The sequence below is a fragment of the Tyto alba genome, unplaced genomic scaffold (genome assembly GCF_018691265.1).
Source record: "Tyto alba isolate M040663 unplaced genomic scaffold, T.alba_DEE_v4.0 Super-Scaffold_45, whole genome shotgun sequence".
Lineage (NCBI taxonomy): Eukaryota > Metazoa > Chordata > Aves > Strigiformes > Tytonidae > Tyto > Tyto alba.
This window is the reverse complement of record NW_024881321.1, coordinates 29338218-29360089: the sequence shown is the minus strand read 5'-3', so window position 1 is coordinate 29360089 and position 21872 is coordinate 29338218. Positions and strand designations below refer to the sequence as shown.

Below are 21872 nucleotides of genomic sequence, written 5' to 3'. Positions count from 1 at the left end.
GAGAAGGTGGATTTTTTGTGGTATGAAAACGCTGGAGCCACCATCCCACTCCATACAGGACATTCTGGATGGAGTTTCACTGTCTGCCTCACCTGAGTGAACTGTGGGCTACCAGTGACTGGGATGCGCTGGCCTCCCTCCCTCCCACACACACGGTGTCCCTGCTGCGTGACACCCAGAGACTGCTGCCCCCGGAGACTAATCCAGCAGGATGTGGATGCATTTCCCGTGGGATCAGTGAACAGATCCACATCACCATGCAGGCATGTGATTGCTTATGCAAGACGGGAGCCGGGGCTGGGAGAAAGGAAGAGCAGGATCAGCACTTTGGCAGCAGACCACAGTTAAATTGGATTAAGCGCAACATGAAGCTGTACCTTAAAAAACCCATCACATCACAATGATTTTCATTTGTTACCAACACCCTAGACTGATAACTGAAACTCGCAGGAATCCATATGCTTTTGTGTTCAATGGATGTATAAAATACACTTCTGACAACACAAGATTTTACAGGTAGCTTCCTGTATATCATGAGATTAATGAAGGGTAAAACGTGATAATTCTTGAATTAAAATTGTGAAATAGTGCAGTTGATTGCAAAACCACAACCTATCAGTTATCAATGAGATATAGTGCAACTTTTTCTGCTGGGACAACTGTAGCCTGCAAGCAAACGTTTCAGATCTGTGATGACATGGACTGTCTATGGACATAGTTATAGCGTCTCATAGCTTGGAGTGTCTCATCACGATTACAGGGTCACCCGTAATGGATCCATTTAGTCTGGAGATTTTGCTAGTCTGCTGTGTACATAGACATTAATCTGAGATAAGAACTGATGTCTCCATTATAAAATGTGAAATGTGAGAAGATAGAGAAGGGATGTTTTCTTCTGTTTGCCTATGTTTTGTTTGTGTAACAAGGGGCTAAGAGAAAGGTTTAAAAAAAGCAAGATTTAATGAAATGATGCTCTTCAGGGGCAGAGGCACAATGCAATATAATCAATCTCATGTTTCTTAATGAGCTCTAAGTCCCCATCTAATTTTAATTGTCTGCCTGGAATACTAAAATACTTTCAGGCACTTATACTCTGCTCATTATTAATAAAGGGCATACAACACTCGAGACGTTTCTTCCATTTCCTGCCTCATCCCCGTTTATCCATTATGATTCTCAATACCATGAGAAAGTGAATTTTCTCCTATTAATAAGAATCTCAAAACCCTGCAATTTTCTGTGAGCTATGTGAAGTACATCACTGCGGGAAGTGAAATATATGTAGAACAGCATGTTTTATACAACCATAGCAAAATACTGGACTTTTATTTGGGGAACATAATTTAATAGCCAATTTTCCCTTCATCATTCATGAGACCTAAAGCAGAATGTCATTGATTGAACTTCAAACTCTGCTCCTCTAATAGACAAAATAATTTTCTGACAAGATGGCTTGTTGAACCAGAAGTTAAGTGCACGGCTGAGTCTAGCTGAGGAAGACAATCTGTGTGCTTTTGAAGCTACGTAAACTTCCTCTCCTGGCATAAATACATAGCTGCAGGGCTATCCATGGCATGTCGAGAGGAAGAAAGGCTCCATCATGGACTTTGTAGAAGGGACCCCCTTTCCACCAAAAACTGAAACCCGAAATTTTCAAATTTTGGTGGAAACACAGAAACCCCAAAGTTTTGTAGGTATGATCCCCACATAGGTTGAAAGCACACTAGAAACTAATCCTATAGAGAAAACACAATTAAAGGCAGGAAAAATGTCAGTCCTGGACAACACAAGGCTATTTTTTGTTATTAACAGGGAAATGTGCATTTCTCCTTCAGCACAGTAGAAGAACATCAGAATATGGATGTTGTAAATATCCTCATTGAGGCCCTACAGAAAAGAAGCTTTCTGGACAAACTTAACAAACATGAAATAGCTAAATCCATAAATGAAAACCCACAGATATAATTATAGTTCATTGCTGCACACTGAGTCATCCTGACTATAGGTTTTCATTTCAGAACAATGCTCAGTTCTTTCTGCTTTCCTTTCTGAGAGGTCTGCTCAAACAGGGACTTATTCTTACATGGGTGAGCCAAGGAATAGGACAAGGGTAGGAATTTTTTTTTTTTTTTTATTATTTTATTTTATCTATTTAGTGCTGAAAAGTGTTTCTGAAGAACTGCTAGAAGGTGAAAATTCCTGTTTCTCAAGGCAGTTTTGGTTCAGGACCTCATAAACAGTTAGGCAGACCCTTTTAAATCTTGATTGCGAAATTCTTGATGGAGAGTGTAGCAACAGAGCTAAACAGCTTGTGAGTCATTTATGAAGAGCAAGAAGAAAGATACGGCGGGCAGCTTGGGGAATAAGCCTCTTATACCTCATGCAGCTGCAGGGGAGGGGTGCAGAGGAGCCTGATGTAGGGGCTCTGTTACCTGGTCAGTCTCCCAGGAGGGTCAAGGCTGCTTGGAGTTCTTGCTGGCTGACCTCTGTATGCTATTCCAGCAGGAGGTGACTCCCCGGGTCTGTGGGGTTTAGCCATCCACTTTTGTGTGGCTCACCAGCAGACCACGCACCCAGCCTCGTAGCTTACAGGTTCTAGCGCAGTGTTACCTACCAGTGCTCCATCACTGAATAAAATCCCTTCAGCCACGTCCCATTTAACCAGGGGCAGATCAGGACCTGCATAAAAATCCTCAGTGCCAGACACGCAGCATTCTACTTCCAGTTCAGAAATGGCTGAACAGTTCTGTTTCTGAACTGTAGGTAAATAAAACTTTATCATGCAAATATATATTATTTAAACTTTAAAAAAAAAAAGTTTCTAAATGGTAACATGCCAATTCAGCCGTAATTATGATATCAATTCAGTAATATGAGGGTTTAATCCTGTCCTCATTTAAGTCAAAATAACAGATTCTGTTAGCTTGTTTCTTCTCATTCAGAGAAATTATGTTCCTGATGTCAACATAAAACCACATGAAAAGGGATGGGACCCATCTGGCTATATGGATAGGCTGTTTGATGATTTCCCTGTTCAGATACTGTACATGAAGCTTAAAGCCTGACTTCCTCTCTTTGATTTTTCTTTACATCTTAGTGGGCCCTCCAGAGTCCTGTTCTTTTTTTTTCTCTTCTAGTACTATAATTTATCAAAACTTCATACTCTTTTTAATTTGTCATAGTAAAGAATATAGATTAACATTGGGAAGCTAGGAGCAAGTTATTTCTAACATGTTGCTGTTGTACAAACAATACTTCCATGAATTTGACAATTTTTTAAATGAAAAAACATGGGTTTTTTTTTGCCCTCCCACTACCTCTCATGGAACTGAGCTCCATTATTCATCTGTGTTGTTATCTGCTCTTCTCTATTTTAAAGTTTCTGTCTGATAGCTCTAGTTATAAGAAAAAGTGTACAGTCACTCCCTAGTCATCTTCTCCAGGTCATTCATGAGGTTACAGAACTCTACTACCTTCATGAAAAGTCTCTTTCCTAAGATGAGGAGTCAAAATGTATTTAATTCTCCATCTAGAGAAATTTTTCTGAATCTTTGGCCATGGTTTTCTTCCCTTTCTGGTATACTTTTTCTATGCTACTGTATCATTTTGGAAATGGAAGATACAGACAGTCTGTAGAAGCAGCATGGATTTATAGTGAGGCATAACAATGTTGTCTCCTTTATTTTTTATTCCTTTCCTATTAACTTCTAACATAGTTTTATCTTTTGACTGTTTTGAAATCAGTGACAGCCAAGATTTCCTTCTTGATTGGTAGGAACTCCAGTATGTAAAGTTAAACTCTTTTCCCATATACTTTCCTCCTGTATAGTTTTCAATGCTGAACTCCCATCTGCTGGTATGTCACTCAGCAGTCACTCACTCTGAGATTCTTCTGCAACTCCTTGTGCTTCATTTTAGTTTTCACCTCATGATACTTGGCAATGTGAGACTATTTTGTCATTTCCCTTTAGTCTTTTCTATGTCTTTCATGGATACACTGAGCAAGATTGGTCCCAGATGGATTCCTGTGACAGTCTACTGATAACATCCTCCAGGGTAAAATGTTTTTATTTTTTCTTTCCTCTCTATCATTAGTTAGAGACCCATATGAGGACCTACCCTTTTACCCCAGGAACACTCACTCTTTAGGGTCCATTCGTGAAGAGCATTCTTAAAGCTGCTTTGCATTATATGATACAGGCAAGTGTCATACATTTAAAATGTAAGTATTCAGAATGGAGCCTTACTGACAAACTATTGAGAATTTAATTTTCAGTACACAGTCCATCAGGCTATCAATAGGGTAATTAAAAAAAAAATTAGTCTAGAAATCCAATATAGACAGTTAAGAGAAATGACACATTTTTATACAGGTTGTTAAAACAGTTTACTAAGAAATCAGTCAAGAAGGTGTAGAAAAAGGAAAGAGGAAAGAAAAAAGATAGTGGTGTATAAAGATGCTAAGGAAGTGAGAAAAAAATCCAGTAACAAGCTGAGCAGTGAACAGCATGATACTGTAATAATGTTAATTGTTCTACAGCCCACAGGCCAAGGATGGCAGGATACCCCTGCTGCCATACGAGATGGACAAACTCAACCCTACCTGTGTGGGAGCCTCCATAATCCCATAGCCGTACTTCACTGCAAGCAATATCGTCATGCATTCAGTCCCCCCATCCTCCTCTCTTCACCAGGTAAATTTGTGCCTGCTACTTGTTCACCATTACATTTCTCTTGCACTATACTTTGCAGACAAATGTCCCACTTACTGCAATCCACGGTGCTTTTTCTGTAGTGTATTTATGTCAGGATATGATTAATTATTTATTCGTGGTATATTATAAATTCTAAAATAGCTCAGTTTCTGGTGCATCTTTCTTCTTAGAAAACATCAATGGTCTTACGTGGGTCATTTGAAAAGTTTTGGTCTTGGTCAGTAAGGAAAATGTATTTTTCTTCACAGGCAGCTTATAAACACAAGTTCACAGTCACTGCCATCACAATAATGTAATTATATTTTTCTTCTGTAACTTTTTTCTTATATAACCAGCAAAGCAGAATATCTCTGCATATTCTAAGTACAGTTAAATTGAAAGCAAACCAGGTATTGAGAAGTCTACACATAAAATAAATTGAATCTTTCCATGCTGGAAGTATCTGGCTTCAAAAAGATAAAAGAGGGAACCATCTTAATGAAAAGCACTGTTTATTTTTTAAGTCTCTGTCATTGTACTAGGATGGCAGGCTATCATAACTTGTAATCATTCTATTTTTAATAAAGTTTTCTGCAAGAGTAGCCTTTCTTTCCAGTATAATACACAAAATCATTTTTTTTCTCAGAAAAGGAGAAGAAAATTTGCAAGGCTTCTATTATTCAGTCTGTGAGGATGAAACTGAAATTTAGACTGAAAGATTAGCATTTACAAAACTAACAGCAAACACACACATCCATTATTTTAAGATTACATTCAAAACTATTTTGGTTAAAATTTCTTCAAGTCCAGAGGAGAAACTTGAAGTGTATCAGAACATAAGGTACAGTATAAAATACACAAGCTGACAGAAATTAGACATTCTAATACATTGTTCTGACTTCATTAGAACTTAACTTAGACTGGCTTCTGGTTTATGACGGAGTTCAGGCTCGGCTCCTTTGTTTTCTTGGACTGAACAAGCAAATCTGCTCATAGAGCTTATTACAGTGGCTCGAACAATCATTTTTCAGGCAGTCTCTTGTTGAACACATAATGAAGAACTCTGAAACCCTGAGACGAAATAAATCCATGACCTTTACCCAATGGCGTCATAGAAGCAAGAGGAAGATCTCACAGTGGCCCTAGGCCGGGTGCTTACATGGGGAAAGTTACTTCAGAGCACGGAGCACATGGGAACCCTTTTGTGCTTATGCACCTTCAGCTAGAGAATCTACAAACTAAACATAGAAAGGGAATTAGCAGGATAAAACATAAACAACTCTAGCAAATCAAGTATACATTCCTATTTGAGTCCTAAAGAATATACTAAGGGACAGAAAATAATAGCTTTATACTTTTTGTGAGACAAAAGATAAAACTTTTTTTATTTTCATTCTTCACTGAATGTGCAACTGCAGAAAAAGTAAAGCAGCTGATAAAATCTGTATCATAATGTCTATGTAGAAAAGAGCAAAAATAAAGCTGCACAGGCAATGGTAAACCTGACATTTTCTCAGTGAGGATTTTTAATGTTATGTGAGGCAGCAAAAGTTCAATGGTATTCATGGGACAAAGGAAAAGGTTCACTTGTAGCCCATTACTTTCTCCCTAGCATGCTAAAAAATTTTGCTGCAAACAGTGGAGCAACCATGGAGAAACTAAAGCTCTACTTTTTTTAAAAAAAAGATTGCAAAAATGCTTTAACAAACAATCTAAATAGAAAGCTTTGGTACCGATTCTTATGCCTGTTATTTGACCTTTGAGTGAAGTAAAACTCAAATGAAAGCTTGTACGTTTCTTAGAAAACTATGTACCAGCAAACAGTAGAAACTTTTTCGTATTTTCTCAAGAACCCCGTAATTTACACTCCATTCCAGCATTAAGGAAACTAGCAACTCCCTCATGAATAACTAATAAAAGAATTGAAATAGTTCAATTTTCTACACTATTTCTATCCATCTTCCTTTCTGTGTTTCACTGTACTGAAGAGCTGGTATATTTGGTGTTATTTCTCAGGGAAACAATCCGTGTGTGTGTGTGTGTACACATACATGCCTGTATAAGGCTGCTAGCTAATTTTATTTGAATTTGACTAAGGGGCAGAAATCTTAGACATTTATGTTATGTTTCTAGAGGTTTCAGGAAAACACGGTCATGTAGCGTTAGCTCAACCCATGACAGACAACAAAGAATATCGTATCACATATCAATAAGACTTTATATTTCAGTGTTTCCTGCAGTTAAAAGACTTTTACAAACTCTCTAGTGAATTACCTACTGAAAATAAATTTATGCTGTGGTGGATGCTCACTGCTTTAATTTGGTTGAAAAGACAGTGAACCACTGCCCTGTGGATCCCAGACCCGCTGGCTGACAGTTTTCAATGATTTTCATATTCATGAAACTACCTAGCATTTTTTTTGGGGGGGGGGGGGGGGGGGGGAAGGAGAGAATCTTGGGGCATTCCATGGGAAACGGGTGTGATGGAGCTCTTGAATCTCAGCTTACATAGGCCAAATATGGGGAATATAACATTGTCAGGTTGTTAAGGGCTTTGCATGAGTCTAGAGTTTCTCTTGTGTGGGGGAGACCCGACTGCTGATCCACTCTTCTTCCATTTAGGAAGTATTGTAAAAAACACGACTGTCATTTTGGTTTACTGCTTTTGCAACTTCTGACAGGAAGTCAAGTGCTTCCTGAAACCATATACCTCGCCAGAGCGATAGCGTTACTGTGACCTTTCTGAAAGCGTCCCAGTGAAGGGGAGGCAGGAAAAGGACATGCCAGAAAATGTCTAGGGTTTCTGCCATCCTCATCTATCGCCTCACCCCACTTTCCCTGTTTTAAGAGAGCAGCCTCGGAGCCCGGTGCTCACTTCGCTTTCACCTGTCCCGCCTCACCGGCAGCCGGGAAGCCGCCCTTCGCTCAGGCCGGGGGAGAGGAGCAGGAGGAGGAGGAGGAGGAGAAGCGAGCCTTTAGCCGTGGGCTGCCGCCACCCCGAAGGAAGGACGAAACCCAACAGAACCCCCCAGGCCGCGGCCCCGGTACGGGCCCGACCGCCTTCCCGGCCCCGAGGACGATGCAAGCCCGGCGCTCGGCAGCCGCCGGTGCTCAGGGGACTCAAGCCCGGGCCGCCGGTGCTCCGTACCCCGCGGTACGTATGGCCGGCCGGCGCCCCTCGCCCCCCTCAGCTGATGGCGGCGGCGGGCAATGGGGGGGGGGGGGGAGCAGAAGGGAGGGGGGGGAAAATGGGGCGGGGCAGCGCGTGCAGGTAGCCGGGTATGAGGGGCGGGGCGGGCGGGTGCGCGCGCTGCCGCCGTTGGCGTTGCCGCCGCCCGCTCCTCCCCCCCCCCCCCCCCCGTTCAGGTTTGTCATCGTGTCGCCGGCGGCGGGGCCCCGCGCGACCGCGCCAGCAACGGCTGCTCTGCGCGCGCGGCCGAGGGAGGAAGAGGAGGAGGAAGAGGAGGAGGAGAAAGAAGGAGAAGGAGGAGGGATGATGAGGAGGCCGCCGTTGCATCCGTGACGGGGGCCTGAGAAGCCCGAGCTTGGGACGGCCCCTTTCCCACCGCCGGCTCACGGGCGCTGCTTGCTCGGGAGGAGGGCGAGAAGGAGGGCGACGGCTGTCTTGTGTGTGAGAGAGAAAGTGTGGGTGGAGATGAGCTAAGCCCTGTCCCCCGGAGCCGCCTGAGGAGACCCGGCTCCCTCCCCGCCGCCGCCATGGCTCACTCCCCCGTGCAGACCGGCCTGCCGGGTATGCAGGTGAGGACCGGCCGGGTGGCCCCGGGCGGCGGGAGGGACGAGCTGCAAGGGCAGGCACGGACACGCACCCCCCCGGCGGCTGTGTGGAGCCGGGGGTGGGCCCGTGCCGCCTCTCCCCACGAGTGGGGAGCGGTGTGAAGGGGCGCGGTGGGGGTACCGTGGGGCGAGGGGGGGAAGGCGCCTCTTCGCTCTGACTCGGCCTCGGGGGCTGGGCTGGGAGGGGGTGGGGGGGACACGGGACACGGAGCGGGATCTCGTAACCCGTGGAAACGAAACGTGCAGTCAGCACTTCGCGTAATACCTAACGAGGTCCCTTCGCCTGGTGAATCCTTCCCCCCCCCCCCCCCCCCCCCTTCCCTCTCCCGTAGCCTCTGTTTTGCTGCAAGTGTGCGGAGCGGAGGGGTGCGTGGTTTGTCTCCCCCTCCTCCCCCCGGCCAGTGGTTCGCCTCGGTGTTTTAATTCACGGAGCGAAGCGTTTCTTGTTGGGCGGTTTTCGGTCCCGTTATTCTGACGGGATTAGGGGAAGCATACGTAAAAACAGGGCCTGAAAATGTTGACCTTCAGCGTGTGCTGCAGTGCCCATCTCTGTGGTGCTGGCTAGTGGGAATGCTGTCGGAGGTGGGGGTTTTGGGGGTTGTGTATAGCTCTCACAGTTGGTTAACTGCTGTTGTTATACGATGGACTTTGCTGGTTCTGTACTGTAACTATATTTTTGAAATAACTGGTATGGTTTTCTGGTGACTGAGCTGGCTTTTCCCCCCTGTTTTTCTTAGTCCAAATGCAACCTACTGCCAGAAAAACATTAAGGTCATTGGTATCTGTGTGTTATTATCCTAATGTTTGCCACATCTTCTTAGAAACTTCCCTGCCCCAACCTCCAGAAGAAAAACTTATGAATGGCATGTAGAGTTTTTCTCAATTTATCTCCTGGATTGAAAGTTTTTGTGCTTCATCTGGTTTAAGTATTGGTTTACTCTGTTGTTCCATGACTCAAGATTATAAGTAATTAATTTTTTTTCTTTGCATAACCCAAGGATTTGAATTTAAAATGTAACATGTTTAGGCATAGCATGGATTATATGTTTAGGCATAGTACTGGATGCCAAATAGAGTACGTAGGCCCTCACTCTGAACTGATTAATTTATTGCTCTGTAGGTACTTTTGTTGAGTGTTCAAGTTCACCTTCCAAATAGGAGCAGTTTGCTGTTTGCCAGACAGAAAAGTACCCGTTTCTTGCTTTGGCTATGGCTAGATTAATATTGCATTTTTTTTTAATCTGAAACACGTTAGAACCAAGAGGACTATCTGCTTACTTTGAAACAGAATGTAGTATTTTAGAATTAGAAAGCCAGATTTGTAGCTTCTCAGAAGTGAGAGAATGAAGATTATTCGGCAATATGGTCATTCCAGCAACATGCATGTACTGTTTATGTGTGCCACTGCATGGTCTCCTTAATGACCTGCATTTTTTGTTGGCTTGCTTTGTTATTTAGTTTGTAATGCTGTTACTAAATAGGTAGATATTCAGGGAGTCACATAATTTGGGAGTTTACTTCAAATTTCCTTTTATTCAGGGCGGTGTTGTTTTTTCTCATGAATTTTTATTGTATTATGAGAGTTTCTCAAGTGTGAACTTTAACAGTGTAAAAAAAACCCAAAGACCAAAGTAAAGACTTGCTGAGAGATAGAGGCATAAAGTCTGTCAGCAATGTGAATGCTACTTGCTGATTTTCTGCACCCAGTTCAAGATGTTTATATCCATTTCCATTCTGTCAGAGTACACAGCAGTTTTATAGTGGTCTGTTTTCAGTACATGATTCTCTTTGATTTCACTTGCAGATAAGTGTTCAAAGAGTATGGTACATACAGTGTGTAACACTTACTTAAATAAGACAAAGGTTATGGTTTGAGACATTTTATTGTGTAGAAGAGAGAGGAATAGAGCTTGGTTCTCTGGGTTATAATTAAATTGCCTAAATCACGGGACTATCTTTTCTTTTTCTGTAGTGTGATCCCTCCTCTCCACCTACCAGCTTCTGCAACAAACGGTGTAAGCAGTGTCAGTGACAAGTTATGCAGCTTTCTCCTACATTCTTTGCTGTATTTATACAAGAGAGCAGTCAGGATCCTAGTGTGAACAAGAGAAACTTCATGACACCTAAAAAATCAGACACAGGGACAATGCTTTATTAATGCTGTTTGGTGTGAGCAGAGTAGTGTGTAAATAGAGCAGAGGAATGAAGGATTAATGTATTTCTCTAAACAACATATCTGATCGATGTTTGAAGAGTGATGCATAAAAAGTGAGTGGGTAGAGAGTGAGCCAAAGGAATGAAAAACTGTGGAGGAAATGTAGGATGGTGCTGGAAGGTTGTCAAAACCTGAGATTTGCTGTCTGCTGAGAAGTGGGCATGTTGTAACCTGAATAAAACCAGAGTTGGGCTTTGACCTAAATTTCTATGCATGCAAATAAGTTTGGACTCAAAGTTTATGCTGCCCTTGGATAAGGGCTTTGTATAGATACGAGTTTGAATGTGTGGCTTGAAGGTGCATGATTACTAAACTGAGTATGTTGTCTTCCTTCTTTATGTTTCATGGAAGTGGCCTGGGGAGAATGCTTGTTTGTCTGTAATGCATGAAATTTCTGCTTGGCTTACTCTGAATGAGTGTATATGACCTTGATTTTTAGACTGGCCCGCATTTCAAGGCTGCAGTAAGCTTCTGTAGCTTCTTTATTGAAGCTATTTTTTCAATAATAAAGTACTGTGTTTATAAATTTGTGGTAAGGGTGCTTGGTGACCCATAGTATATTTTGAAGCATGTTAGGAGTGTGTTGGACCAAAAAGCTCAGGGAACGTAGGCTGGCAGAGAAAGTCTCAGGGGATGAAACTGCAGAACATAGTACTGCAGTACGTCAAGCTGTTGGATATGTGGCAGCAGCCAGTTTTAAGGTAATCCTTAGTAATAAAATACTAAAATGAATAGTGATTAAATATCTTTCTCCTCTCCTCATGTAAAAGTTTTTGGGTTAAGCTGCATATGGTTTGTTTGTATTTTTCTTTGTTTCTGAAGTTGGAGAACCAGAAAAACAGTTTTTTAACTGAGCTTTTCTGTGTACTTCTACCTGTGTGAAATAACTGTGTAGAGCAGATTTTATTAACCTACTTTAAAATGAGCCTTACAATATGGTAATAGCAATAAGAATACTTAAAACTCCTGAGGAAAGATAAATGGCTCCGTCAGCTGTAGATCCCAGAGAAGTGAGAAAAGCCCACAGATGGTTTGCCTTTTTGGAGTCAGCTGTGTTCAGGCAGTGTAGTGCCACAGTTAGAATGGATCTAGGTATGACTTCTAGTTGCAAATCTAGGTGCTTCTGTAGTAAAGGTACTTAAAAGTTTCAGGTGAATAAGAGTTTCAGATACACTTCTGTGGCATAATGAACACTGATACTGATGAATCACAGAGTTACTGATTAGAAATAATTACTCCCACCTTTTTTCCTGTTTCAGTCTCCTCAAGGGGGAGAAAGACAACCAAAAAAACCAACCTCACTCTCCTCTAGGTGCTGTGAAGCCCTGAACCTTTTAACCTTTTTTTTTTTTTTTCCTCCCCAGAAATACAATTTTTTGAAACAGTTTATCTACATTTTGAAGTATGCCTATATGTCAGCTTCATAAAATTCCTAAGGTGCTTTTAAAATTCCATCATCTTTAAGTCAAGGCCTCTTCTGTGTGATAAAAACCTTTCTTTATCTTCTTCTCTTTTATTTTTTTTTGGTAACAAGAACAGTGTGTATGCAGCAAGGTAGTTTTATTAATTATTCATTGTTATTTTCAGTACAAGAGCTACAGGTTCTTCCAAAATGTGAATAAACAGTGATGTTCATACTGTCTTGCTCCAAGAAATGTTAAAAGTTTAACTAAATTTGAGTGGCAACTTGACAAATGAACAGAAAATAAAGGTTGTTAAGTATAAAGGCACTATTTCTGGCTCAGAAAGTGTCTGAACTGTCAATTTGCTGGAGACTGGAAGAGTGTTTTGGGAAATAATGCTATTTACTTGTCTGTTCTTGCACTGTTCCCCAGATATTCTCTGTTGACTGCTGTAGGAGAAGTATTCTGGCCTAAAGGATCCTTTGTTCTGATCCAGCTGTTCTTTTACTCTTACACATTATACATATATATATATATATATATATATATATATATATATATATAAAACTATTTTCCCTATTCAAACTCACTCTCCTTTTACAATAAACTGTTGTAACTATTTTATGTGAGCTCTGGTTTTGGTAACTGCAGCACATTAGGTTGCTAAATCTAAGGCACTGGAAAGGCCACGGAGCCTCTGCTGTCTTCCATTTGTGACTTCTGTATAGGAGATTGCTTTTCCCCAGATTTAATTTTTTTGAAAGTTTGTGCTTACTGTTACTGTTTGTTACAGTTTGATAAATATTTTGCAGTAACTTACAGCATTTAATTATTTGACAGATTTTTGGACCATTATGATCATGGCTAATCTGTTTTAAAATATCCTGGGGATATATGTCATGATTCTCTAGCATATTACAAGCTCAGTCCTTGGGTACAAGGACAGAAGACTTTTAATTTGTGAAAACAAAGTTGGAATCTTCTCACTCTGTAGGCCAAAGTCTGTGTCAGGACTATGCAATAGATGTACAGAGCTGTTTTATAGAAGTTGACTCTTATCAACAGTGAAACTATTGATACTGGGAAGTGTGTAGCAACTCCTAGTGAATATGTGGATATTAAGCTTTTTAAATCATACACTACTGAAATCTTGCTATTAAGATAGAGGAGTTGGCAGCATGTCCAAAGGAAACCAACTATATGGGTGACTTTTGGTGGTGTTCTTCACATAACTTCCTAGGAAGTCTTTTTTTTCAGGCTGAAGCTTCAACTTGGATAATGTTATTAAATCCTGGTGTACAGTTAACGTGACTGCATTTCTGTTTTCACAGTCTTAAAGCTTCTTTTTTCTTTCTTCCTGTGTCTTTCCTGGGTACTTTTCTATTAGGTGGAAAAAACCCTGTAAGTAACCATAATGTATAGACTGCTCTGTATTTGGGGAGCAGTTTGAGGTACTCTGTTAGTTTTTTGTGTTGAGTTCATTACTTCATGAACGATTGAAGGATTTATTAGAACAGCTTTTTGGAGTAAGGATTGACAATAGCAAATCCTTTTTATAAATCTGTGTTACATTGTTTCAGCCCATCTGTGGTTTTGGAGCTATGCATTTTAGACATTCTTTCCAGAATTCTATTTAATTTCAAATGTTTACATAGAGGTAATGTGGGGTGTTTATACAGTGGTAGCAGAAGTTTGGAAAGGTATTCTAATTTCCAAATACAGAGTTCATGAAGTCTAGTTTTGGATCTTTGCTCTGGTGTAAGTCACATCCAAGATGGTTGGTTATACTTGTCAGTTACTGTGTGACCAATGTCAGCATTCACCTTTATCTTACCTGGTGTCTCACCATTAGTGTCAGCAGCCTCTGAACAGGAAAACCACATTTCCATTGTGTGACTTTCCAGAACAGGTGAATAGATACCACTTATGGCAACTGTATCTTTCAGATACCCTTATAGACCACTCAGGCTAGTCATATGTCATGGCAGGTTTCATGTACCAGTTTCATGTTTGAATAAGATGCCCCTTTTTGTCAGCTGTCATCTTTGTTCCCCAGGAAAACACAAGACTACTGATATAGTGAATACATTTAAATATTGGGGCTTGTGTTATGAGTGGTGTACAAGACTTTGATGTCAGCTTGCACGTAGTGGCATTTTTTGTGTTTCTGAGATAGAAAATGGATATATGTATCTTGGCGACATTTTAAAATTTTGCTTAAATTATTTTCGTGTTCCTTTTCTTGGGGAGGGTGGGAGGGAGAAGGGAGGAGATGTACCAAACATTGATGAACAAAGACAGTAAGGCAACTAATATAAAATAATAATAGAAAATACTGCATTCATCCTATAATAAGTTGGTCCCCACTATACAAAAGAGATGTGGACAGGCTGGAGTGGGTCTAGAGAAGGGCCACAAAGAGGATCAAGGGACTTGGAAGCCTGCTGTATGAGGAAAGGCTGAGAGAACTGGATTTGTTCAGCCTTGGGAAAAGAAGGCTTAGGGGAGACCTTCTCATCATGTTCCAGTATTTAAAGGGTGGCTACAAAGAAGGTGAGACTCCCTTTTGACAAGGAATCAGATGGAAAAGACCAGGGGTAATGGGTACAGTTACTGCTGGGAAGACTCCCACTGAACACTAAAGGGCAACTGGCCACAAAAGGACTGTCCAGGTTTAGGCCCAGAGGGCAACAGAGCACCAGCAGCTGCTTGATCATTCCTTCCCACTCAGGGATGGGGAGGAGAAAATAAAACAAAAGACCTGGGGATCAAGAAAAGGACAGGGAGAGATGACTCGCCCATTATGGTCACAGGCAAAAGATGGACTTCGTTGGGGAAGAAAAAGAAACAACAATTTAATTTGAGCACCACCACCACTAATTTTCCAATCAGAGTAGGACTGTAAGAGGTATAACCACATCTTAAAAGCATCTTCCCCCCACCCCTCCCTTCTTACTGGGCTTAGCTTTGCTCACAATTTCTCTACCTCCTCCCCTTGAGTGGCGCAGGGGGACAGGGGATGGGGATTGCAGTCAGTTCATCACCCATTGTTTCTGCTGCTCCTTCCTCCTCAGGTGACGGACTCCTCACACTCTTCCCCTGCTCCATTGTGGGGCTCCTCCCATGGGAGCCAGTCCTCCACTTTTTTTCTCTGACATAAGTCCTTCCCATGGGCTGCAGCTTTTCACAAACTGCTCCAGCGTGGGTCCCTTCCACAGGCTGCAGTCCTCCCAACAACAGACTGCTCCAGTGTGGGCTTCCCTCAGTCCCAGCCTGCTTTGGGTGCAGCCACTTGCTCTGGTGTGGGGTTCTCCACGGGCTGCAGGTGGGCATTTGCTCCACCGGTGACCTCCATGGGTGGCAGGGGGACAGCCCATCCTCTCACTGTGGGCTGCAGGCAAATCTGCTCTGGTTCACCTTCCCCCTGCCCCCCCACTTTCTTCCACTGACCTTGGTGTTTGCATAGGTATTTCCCTCGCAATTCCTCCTCTTCTCCAGGTTCCCCTTCTTAAATACGTTATCACAGAGGCACAGCCACCGTTGCTAATTGGCTCTGCCTCGGCCAGAGGCGGGTCTGACTTGGAGCTGAGGGAGCTTTGAGAAACTTCATTTTGACAAAATTGCTAATTCATTTAAGCTGATGTGTTTGGGTTGTATGCCTAATTGAGTCTTGAGCCATGATCAGTACAAGGTGATGATGACATTCACAAGTTGGTTGATATCAGTAAAATGTTTGTTTGTTTTCCCAAGCTTGTATTAAACTTCAATATATTACCTGAAACTGAACTGGATATGTTCAGGATGAATAGTTCCAAAATCAGATAAATGTAGTTTACTTTTGGAGAGGTCTATTGAATAGACAGGCTTTTTTAAATGAAACTGCTTTCATAAGCCAATAAATGCTTTGCTTATTGGAAGTATCTATGTATGGAATTGTTCCCTGTTAGTGGACAAGAACAGATCTGAGAGTAATAAACATTTAAGTTGTACAAGCATCAGACTGTTCCATGTGTTGATTATACATTAGTATAGAACTAAGAGCCTTCTACAGTGTAACTATAGAAAGTGAGGCTTGAAACAGGAAAATTTTGGGAATGCTTGTACTTCCCTATTCTATTTTTAGTTGCACAGTTTGATGGCTTCTTAAGAGACATACATTTGGATTTTCTTGTGAGATGATGGAATGGATGCAAGGAAAGTCTCCCCTCATATTATGGGGTTGCTGTAGATACTAAAACTCATTTTTTTTTTCTTTTCCTCAATTAGTATTAATGCAGCATACATTTCTAAATGCCTCTATTAGCATTATTTATTCAGTCATTTATCATAATGGTGGCAATTTCAACAAAGAGCCACTACTTTATTTTTTTCTTTTTATCAATAGCTTAGCTAATTAATAGTGGTTATTACTGTGTATGATCTTGTTAGCAGATGGAAACAGGTGAGAGACATTGTTATAAACCTGTTTTTTTGGGACTTTTTCCTTATTTTCCTTAGCTGTCTTTCTCTTGGTGTCTAAAATACATTTTGGGTTTTACTGCTGTGCTATGTCTACTGATGAGAATTGTTTATTGTTTTCCTTGTGTGCTCAGGGCACAGAGATTTTTCAATTGTGGTAATTTGTGTTTTAAAAGTGTAATGGATGGAAGGGAGGGAGTCAGTTACAAGTTATGGAAGTTTTTAGCGATGTTATATTAAAAAAAAAGCCTGAGAAACTATTCAGAAATTCACCACATTTAATTGGATTTTATTCTTTCTGAATGCTTGTAAAAAGCAGGCTATGGTTAAGTAACTATTAGTTTTGGTGTTAAACTCTTAACGTTGTTACACTAAGTAGCTTTCTGAATTAAAAATATAAAAATGGGGTGATTTGTGCACGGGACATTACACCCAGAAAATGGTATTTAGTTAACTGGGAATTTGGAAGCATCTTTGGATATCCATGTTACTGATAAAGAACTGAATGTTTTGAGTTCTGAATCTCAGGTAAGTACATCTTCCTTGAAAGTAAGTGGAAAGAGATTGTCCAATGGCTGAGGAGTAATTTTATGAAAGGCTAAGTTTAGGCAACATTTTATTCCCACTGGAAACACACGTAAAACCTGTTCCAATCTAGTTGGAAGGCAGAGCAAGGGAGTTGAACTGTGTGACAGATGTGAGTATTAGTAAGGCCGCTGTGATGCATGCTATATGTTTTTATCCTCATCTGTCTGTGGCATCTAAAGTGTTTGAGAGATGCAAGGCTTTACAGCTTTATTATTTGCTTCCCATCCCTGCCGTTACAACCCACTGAAGGTTTATGGCAGAATTTATGGCAGTTGTTCCTTTTTATGATAGTTAATGTGTTGCTAGTTCTTACAACTATTGGCATTTTTTTTTTCCCCAGGAAAAAAGTAATTTCATTATGGTGGTGTGTGTCTGAATTGAATAATTATAGTATTGGAGATGGAAAATGTGAAATATGGAATACGTATGCTTGAAGAATGAAAGAAAAGAACAGTCACATGGTCTTTTTGATCATTGACAAATTTTTAGTGAAACAGCTGGATTTCTTAGTTTTTCACCAAGGTAGTACAGATGAATGCTTTCATTCTAGTCTTTGTAGCTTTCATGACATTTTTTGCTGATTTGTCTTCTAAAAAGAAAATAAAAATCAGCTGTTGCTGTTCATGATAATCATAAAGTGGTTATCCTGGTTCATCTGATATTATCGATAGATGAAACTGAGAGCGAGCTCCCTTTGGTTCAAATTTTAAGGCTGCTTTTTTTTTTTTTTCTTGTTTAGACAAAAGTCCTAGACTATAAATCCAAATACTTCAATATATTTTGTATTTTTGGGTTAGTTTGCTGCACTTTGAAAATACAGGTGGGGCTTGATACAATGCAGTAAAATTGATCAATTTTTCTGCATACTGCTTTTGTTTTATTTGTTACCCACCAACTGCAGGAAATAATCTTGCATATTGTATCAGCTATTCATATCTGATATGCATATATTGCTGAAAGGAAAAACTTGTGAGCTTCATAGAAGGGTAAAATGCTGGGTAGCAAAATTTGAGGCTTCTCATTCCTGAAAGTAGTTTTTCCTGATGTGAAACCATCTTATATGGGTGTTCTGGGGAGATTTTTATTTTAGTTGTGGGTTTGTGGGTTTTTTTGTTTGTTTATTCCTCTCCCTGCCCGTCCCTACTTTGATAACCTAGGCTTGTGGGAGGGCTGCATGATTTGAATTTCTTCGTTTTAACGAAACTTAAAATATATCTTCATTGCTGTCACTTCTGCAGCTCGCTCTCTATGAGGGTAAAAGTAAAAATGAAAGCTACTTAATACTGGTCTCTGAGGTGGATAGGCTTTGGATGGTTTTTGAAGGATTGCAAGTGGTGATACAGGAAAACCTTTGCAGTGCTGCTTCTGAAATGGAGAGCTGTGTGAAGGATGACATTAAATGTGCCAGCTGTTTACTTTGACTGGCTTTTAGTCTTGAAGTTCTCTGGGTACTTGAGAAAATTGCCTGTATGAACTTTTCTGCTAGATTTCTGTTCTCTGATCCTTACAGAAATTAACTGAAGATAAAGAAATGATGTGCAACAGTGGTGTCTCTTTTCAAAAGAAATTTAATGTATTTGCACAGTTGTCCTGGTTTGAGCCCAGGGGGCAACTGAGCACCATGCAGCCTTCACTCACTGCTTCCCCCACTCAGGAATGGGAAGGAGAAAATAAAGTAAATGGATGGGGAATTGAGATAAGGACAGGGAGGGGTGACTCACCCATTATGGTCACTGGCAAAAGTCAGACTTGTTAGGGGAAGGAAAAAAAAAGAACCATCACTTTAATTCAAACACTTAACACCACCACCACCACTTAACAGACAAGGTAGGGCAGTGAGAAGCACTGCCACATCCAAAACCACCTTACCCCTCCCTTCTTCCTGGGCTCAGCTCTGCTCCCGATCTCTTTACCTCCTCCCACAGCAGTGCAGGCAGCAGGGAATGGAGGTTACAGTCAGTCCTGCTGCTCCTTCCTTCTCAGGAGGTGGGGTGAAGGTCGCACATTTCTCCCCTGTTCCACGTGGCTCCCCTCTCACTGCAGACAGTCCTCCATGAACCTTCTCTGGTGTGAGTCCTTCCCATGGGATGCAGCCATTCCCATGCTGCTCTGTCATGGGTCACCTCCATGTGTTGCAGTCTTCCCAGTACCAAACTACAACAGCGGGGCTTCTTTTCCCCTCAGAGTCCTGGTTTCCTTTAGGTGCAGATACATTTCCTGGTGTGGGCTCCTCCACAGGTTTCAGGTCGGCCTCTGCTCCACCGTGGACCTCCACGGGTGGCAGGGGGGCGGCCCTGCCCTCTCACCACTGGATACAGGGGGCTCTGCTCCTGCGTACCTCCCCCCCTTCCTTGTCCTGTCTTCCACTGACCTCGGTGTTTGCATAGGTGTCCTGGTAACTTCCTAACAACTGTTTCTCCTCCCAGATTCCCCTTCTTAAATACGCTATTGCAGAGGTGCAGCCATCATTGCTAATTGGCTTAGCCTTGATGCAGAGGTGGGTCTGACTTGGAGCCAAGGGAGCTTTTGAGAAGCTTCTTACAGGTGACCACTACTGCAGCCCCCCTCCCCTGCTACCAGAACCCTCACCACTCAAACCCAGCACAACAGTAAATTTAGCAGTAAAAAATAATTCCTGGTGTGATAGAAATAGTGTATCACAGAATAGCTGAGATTGGAAGGGACCCGTCTAGGGCACATCTAGTCCACCCCCTGCTCAAAGCAGGGTCAGCTAGAGCAGGTTGCTCAGGACCACATCCAGCCTAGTTTTGAATACCTCTAAGGATCCACAGTCTGCCTGGGCAAACTATTCCAGTGTTGGACTACCCTTACAGTAAGAAAGGTTGTGGTGTTCTCTTTCCCACCTGCCCCCCTCCCTTTCTTCTGAAGTTTAGCTGGAATTTCCTATATCTCAGTTTGTGCCTGTTGCATCTTGTCCTTCCACTAGGCACCACTGAGAAGAGTCTGGCTCTGTCTTCTTTGCTCCTTTCCATCAGGTATTCACATGATAAGATTTCCAACCCCCCAGTCTTCTCTAAGCTAAACAATTCCCACTTTTTCAGCCTCCTCTCATATGTCTGATGCTCCAGTCCTTAACCAGCTTTGTGGCCTTTCACTGGTCTTGCTTCAGTATGACTGACTTGTAATGGGGAGCCCAGAACTGGATGCTGCACTGCAGATGTGGTCTCACTGGTGCTGAGCAGGGGGGTAGGATATCCTCTTTTGACCTCCTGGCAATGCTTCTCCTAATGCAGCCCAGGATACTGTTGGTGTTCTTTGCCACAATGGCACGTTGCTGGCTTATGTTCACTTGGATGCTAAGGACTTCTCTTTAAAGCCCCTTGCGAGCCAGTCAGTCCGCAGCCTGTACTGGTGTGTGGTGCTACTTCTCCACAGGTGCAGGACTTTGCATTTGCCTTCATTGAATTTCATGATGGTTCTGATGACCCATTTCTCGAGGCTGCCAAGGTCCCCCCAAATGGCAGGACAAACAACTAGTGTATCAACCTCTCCTGCCTGTTCTGTGTGATCAGCAAACTTGTTGAGGGTATGTTTTGCTCCATTGTCCAGGTTATGAGTGAAGATTCTAAACAGTATTGGCCCCAGCAATGACCCCTGGGTAGTGACTGGTCTCCAGCTGGACTTTGTGCTGCTGATTTCCTAGACTCATTCCTGTACTCTTGGACAATGTCTCTATATTTTTCCTGGGTCACTTGACCCTGCCTCTATTTCTTGTATGCTTTCTCTTTATGTTTGAGTTTATTCAGGAGTCCCTTTTTCACCGATGCAGTCTTCCTGCCACCTCTTCTTGTGTCCCTGCATGTCAGATGGATTATTCTTGAACTTGGAGGAGGTAATGCTTGAAATTCAACCAGGTCTCCTTGATCACTCTTGTCTCCAGGACTGTTTTGCCTGGAATTCTTTCAAGCAGATCCCTGATCTGTCCACTCTTCCTTGAGCTCTTCACCAGTAGGATTGAGGAGAAAACCACCTGGGCCCTCATGTTCTTGACCCTCACCCCCAGGGCCATGTAGTCATACTTGATATGCTTCCAGATCTCCCCAGGCTATTTTAGTGGTGCCTGATGTTGAAGAGTAGCATGAGGTAATAGTCCAAGAGCTGAGCAAGTCTCATCAGTGTCTCCAAAATGTCATTGATTGGAGTCCCTCGCAAAAACAAAGCTGTCCAAGCAGTTCAGGTCAACACATTGGAACTTCCATCACTCACAGGGAGAGAGTCTCCCACTAATAGCACTTGCAGCTTCTTCCTGGTGTTGTCATAAAATGAATGGTTTGTGTACCCTGTTTCTATGTTGAATAGATTTACTTGTGGAACTAGTACAAAAGTTTGAGCAAGAAATTGATGCACCTTCTTGTAGAAGGTAAAAGGTGTTTTGTTCCTTAATGTGGTAGATTATGCACCTAACCTGAGATGTCCAAACTTCTTTCTCAGTTTCATCACTATTCATCAGTTGCTTCTGATGAATACATATGAAGTAGTCGGTGTTTTTGTTCTTCTGAAACTAATTTCAGTTGGAAGTTGACATCTTTGTGTGAAAGGAACACCAGGTAATCACTACACATGTTAAAAATTAACAAACCTGTAGTAGTGGTCTCAAACAATGTCATCGCTTTCTTTTTCTATTTTTATCTTTTGTTTTTATCAATGGAAAGAAGTGTCAGTGTTTTATTTAGAATGTGAAAGTGTGGTGAGGTGCAG

The 21872-nt window shown here is 41.9% G+C and overlaps 1 protein-coding gene across 2 annotated transcripts in view; it reads left to right on the top strand.

The window, feature by feature from the left end:
• Positions 1-7497: 7497 nt before the first annotated feature.
• The window catches only part of STK24 (serine/threonine kinase 24), a 69141-nt gene continuing 54766 nt past the window's right edge, over positions 7498-21872 (top strand). Inside the window, exon 1 of one of the 2 annotated variants that reach the window (XM_032997118.2) lies at positions 7498-7848. In XM_032997118.2, coding sequence (XP_032853009.1) covers positions 7774-7848 — 75 coding nt within the window. In that variant the 5' untranslated portion in view covers positions 7498-7773. Of the gene's footprint in view, positions 7849-8057; positions 8454-21872 lie in introns of those variants that run through there. The other variant, XM_042806121.1, reaches the window with a different exon arrangement.